This window comes from Magnolia sinica, chromosome 12 (genome assembly GCF_029962835.1).
Source record: "Magnolia sinica isolate HGM2019 chromosome 12, MsV1, whole genome shotgun sequence".
Classification (NCBI taxonomy): domain Eukaryota; kingdom Viridiplantae; phylum Streptophyta; class Magnoliopsida; order Magnoliales; family Magnoliaceae; genus Magnolia; species Magnolia sinica.
The window spans coordinates 18,714,571-18,718,804 of record NC_080584.1 but is presented as its reverse complement, the minus strand read 5'-3'; the positions used below and the strand labels follow the sequence as shown (position 1 = coordinate 18,718,804).

General features: G+C 38.2%; 1 protein-coding gene and 1 long non-coding RNA gene across 2 annotated transcripts; both read left to right on the top strand.

Annotated features, from left to right (window-relative positions):
* The first annotated feature begins 823 nt into the window (after nt 1-823).
* Nucleotides 824-2,219, top strand: LOC131219971 (uncharacterized). The gene has a single exon (XM_058214951.1). The coding sequence runs from the start codon at nt 824-826 to the stop codon at nt 2,201-2,203; it is 1,380 nt and encodes a 459-aa protein (XP_058070934.1). The 3' UTR covers nt 2,204-2,219.
* A 1,088-nt stretch (nt 2,220-3,307) lies between these two features.
* Nucleotides 3,308-3,800, top strand: LOC131221050 (uncharacterized). The gene is made up of 2 exons (XR_009158952.1): nt 3,308-3,402; nt 3,696-3,800. It is a non-coding gene; the product is annotated as an uncharacterized LOC131221050 (long non-coding RNA).
* Nucleotides 3,801-4,234: the final 434 nt, after the last annotated feature.

The following is a 4,234-nucleotide window of genomic DNA, read 5'->3' as shown; positions in this document are numbered from 1 at the left end:
TGGGTGACTGATTTAGTTAGTCAGTTAAAGATACCATTAGAGATTCTATTAGATGCCTAAGTCGTCGTTGCTTGTGGGGTGAGCAATAATGGTGCTTGTTTCATTATAATTTGTCTCTTCAGTACTCTTCCTTAAATTTCTCTTATACCCATTCTAGTTTCTCTCCTAGGAAGCTTTGTCGGGCTCACGTTGTATTTCAACTAACTTGTCGAAGTAGCTGAGGAACATAGTGATGGATAAGAGTTGGATTCATTTGTTTAGGTATCTCAGTAACTTTTTGTTCCAGTTGTTGTGGTCCAATGGTTAAGATTCATTGTTTGATATGTCCTCCAATTGCATTGAATGGTTTAGGGTAAGCAATGCATACGTAAGTGGAGCTAAGGAATTCCTAGACTTTGCATTTACAAATACAAGTGATAGAGGGAGGATCCTATGTCCATGTAAGAACTGCAATAACAACTTCTGGGTATCTCAACAAGAAGCATACGATCATATTGTGTGTGACGGATTTAATATGAGTTATACTCATTGGCATTTTCATGGGGAAGCCACGTCTTCTTCTATGCCTAATCTGGATCCAAACGATGATATGCACGAATTGTTACATGATGCATTTGATTTTTCGGGTCTGGATGATCAAGAGAGTGATGCAACATATAGACCTACACAGGGGCTTAATACTGAAGCACAATAATTTTTCAAATTAGTAGAAGACGCCGATAAGGAATTATACCCAGGCTGCAAGAAGTTTAGCAAACTCTCTTTCATTATTCGACTATATCACATAAAGTGCCTTGGTGGATGGAGCGACAAGTCATTCACGATGTTACTTGAATTGTTAAAGGATGCGCTTCCCGAAGGTGAAACCTTACCAAGGTCTTTCTATGAAACCAAGAAGATTATTGGAGACTTGGGCCTAAAATACAATAAAATTGATGCTTGTCCCAATGATTGTATGTTATATTGGAAGGATACTGTCGACGAGCAATCATGTGGTATATGTGGTGCTTCCAGATGGAAAACATTTGAACATCAATCAGATGACGATGCGACTTCTTCGACTGCCAAAGAGAGAAAAATTCCAGCCAAAATATTACGCCATTTTCCTTTGAAACCAAGGCTTCAGAGGTTGTACATGTCATCTAAAACAGCGTCCTCTATGAAATGGCATTATGAATGTCGCATCGAAGATGGAATGTTAAGGCATCCGGCTAATTCCCCGGCGTGGAAAACTTTTGATCACTACCATCCTACCTTTTCATCGGATAGTCGCAATGTTAGACTTGGGTTAGCAGCTGATGGTTTCAATCCATTCAAGACAATGAGTATTACTCATAGCACATGGCCGGTTATTCTGATACTATATAACTTGCCACCATGGATGTGTATGAAGCAATCTTATTTCATGATGTCCTTGCTTATTCCTGGTCCTTTTGGACCTGATAATGATATTGACGTGTATTTGCAACCTTTAATAGATGAGTTGAAGGATTTGTGGGAGGTTGGCATAGACACTTATGATGCCTCAAGCAATGAAATATTTCGAATGCGTGTAGCATTGTTGTGGACTATCAGTGACTTTCCTGCATATGCGAACTTATCTGGATGGAGCACTAAAGGACGCCTTGCTTGTCCTTGCTGTAACAAGGACACTTTGTCTAAATACTTGAAGCATGGTCGAAAGTTTTGTTATATGGGTCATCGTCGATTCTTGGAACTTGATCATAGATTTAGAAGTAATAGCAGATCTTTTGATGGTACAGAAGAATTTAGTGAGGCACCAACTTTGCTATCTGGGTCTGATGTGTTGGATCAGTTACAAGGAATTAATGTCACATTTGGGAAGAAGACTTCTGGCAATTATGGGCACAAGAGAAGACGAGAGGATAATGCAAAAGATCGATATAACTGGAAGAAGCAGAGTATCTTTTTCGATTTGCCGTATTGGGAACATAATTTGTTGCGGCACAATCTGGATGTGATGCATATTGAAAAGAATGTGTGTGACAATGTGCTCGGGACACTGTTGAACATTGAAGGGAAAACAAAGGACAGTTTAAAGGCACGTCTCGACATGCAAGATATGGGTATAAGACAAACATTGCACCCAAGGCAGCTTTCATCGAACAAAACATATTTGCCACCTGCATGCTTTACCATGTCAACCAGTGAGAAAGATGATTTCTGCAAAGTTTTGAAGTGAGTGAAAGTTCCAAATGGTTATTCAACCAATATTTCACGATGTGTACATCTCAAAGAGCGCAAAATTTCAGGGCTCAAGAGTCATGACTGTCATGTTTTGATGCAGCAATTACTTCCTGTAGCGATACGAACAACATTGCCTAAGTGTGTGAGCTCAGTCTTGCTTGAATTGTGTAATTTCTTTAAGGAATTGTGTTCCAAAGTTGGCCAAGTAAAAGATTTTGATGGGCTGGAATCTCAAATTGCGATAACACTTTGTCATCTAGAAAAGATATTTCCACCGGCTTTTTTTGATATTATGGTGCATTTGCCGATTCATTTAGCGGGTGAGGCCAAACTAGCAGGACCGGTACAATACCGATGGATGTACCCCATCGAGAGGTGGGTACAAATATTTATAAATTAAATTTATTTTTCATGCTATTCCAGTCACACTAATCAATCATATATTTCTAAACTGTTTAATATTGGTGACCATAGGTACCTGCACACATTGAAGTCATATGTACGTAATAAAAGTCGGCCCGAGGGTTCAATTGCAGAAGGGTACTTGGCGGAAGAATACTTAACTTTCTGCTCGAGGTACTTGCATAATGTGGAGACAAGGTTCAACCGACCAATACGAAATGATGACTATGGTAACACCGTTATAGAACAATCCGCTATTTTCCCACGAATAGGTCGTGCATTAGGGAAGCCGGAGGATTATGTGCTAGATAAAGTTGCATTTACACAGGCACATCGATATGTTCTATTTAACAGCGGTGCACTCATCCCATTTCTTGAGTAAGAAAACTATAACACTTATTTTATACATGATGGAAAATAAGTTACTATCACGTGTCTTACTGAAACCAATTCATATGCAGAGAACACATGAATGTTGTTAAGCAAAAGAATCCTCGCGCACGACCAAGGGATATAGAACGCATTCACAATGAAACATTTAAAAAAAAGAGGTGTGGTCCAGTGATACACCACCGTAGGTAGCGGTGGCACCGGAATGTTGTAGGGCCCATGTGATGTATGCATGACATCAAACCCGTCTATCAGGTGTATGCCCTCACATTCAACCTCAAGCGAAAAAATCCATGTGTTTTACTGTCAGGGGAGTATTCGGCTGATGATACCTGGGAATTTGTAGAGCTGCAAGAACAGATCACTAAAGGCTATATAAGTGTCTGGGCTCTTCATAAGAAAGTAAGCTCTCAACTTTGTAAAATATTAGTATGTTCATCTTTATTTATAAGTTGATTTATCTTTCAATTGATTGTGTAAAGCATAGATGTGCTGCGACATTCGTTTGTTTGTTAGCATGTTGGCTTTCTATTTTACCTTCTTTTTTGTTTTGCTTGTAATGGAATTCAAGTTACAACATTTGTTGCCTTGATAGTTTTTGATTTTTTAAGGTCGGGATCAAAGGATTGATTGTTTCCCATGCATCAATTTGTTGAATGCTACTTTTTAACTTTTCTTTTTTTCCTTGTGTGCAGGATTTTAATCAATTGTGCCTAAATTTAGGCCTACAAGCACTTCAGCCTTTTGACGCCGCTCGTGCTAGGAGTAGACCATACAGAGGATTTGTTTTTTTTTTTTTTTTTTTGTTAAATTTATTTATTTAAATTCAAGACCATTTTCAATTTATTGTAATAAATATTATATATATATTTTTATTATGTAGTACTATAAATTTTGTTTAACATTCAGTTTTATTTGTATTGCATCATTTGCATCATTTTTATGTTTCAAATATTTAAAAAATATAGGTTTCGATTGAATTTTATATAATAATAAAAATTACTGGCATGCTAGGGCCTCTTTTCCGTACAAAGGCATTTAGCGGCGTTTCTGTAGAAATCTTACGGCACTTTCCCGAGAGAAAAAGTGTTTAGAAACCACGTTTAACGGCGCTCGGATTGACTTTTGCCGGCGTTTATTCGCGTCGCGAAAAAGCTACATTATCGGTGCTCAGACAAGCGCTGTAAGAAAGTATCTAGCGCCGACATAACTTTTAGCGACATACCCATTTATC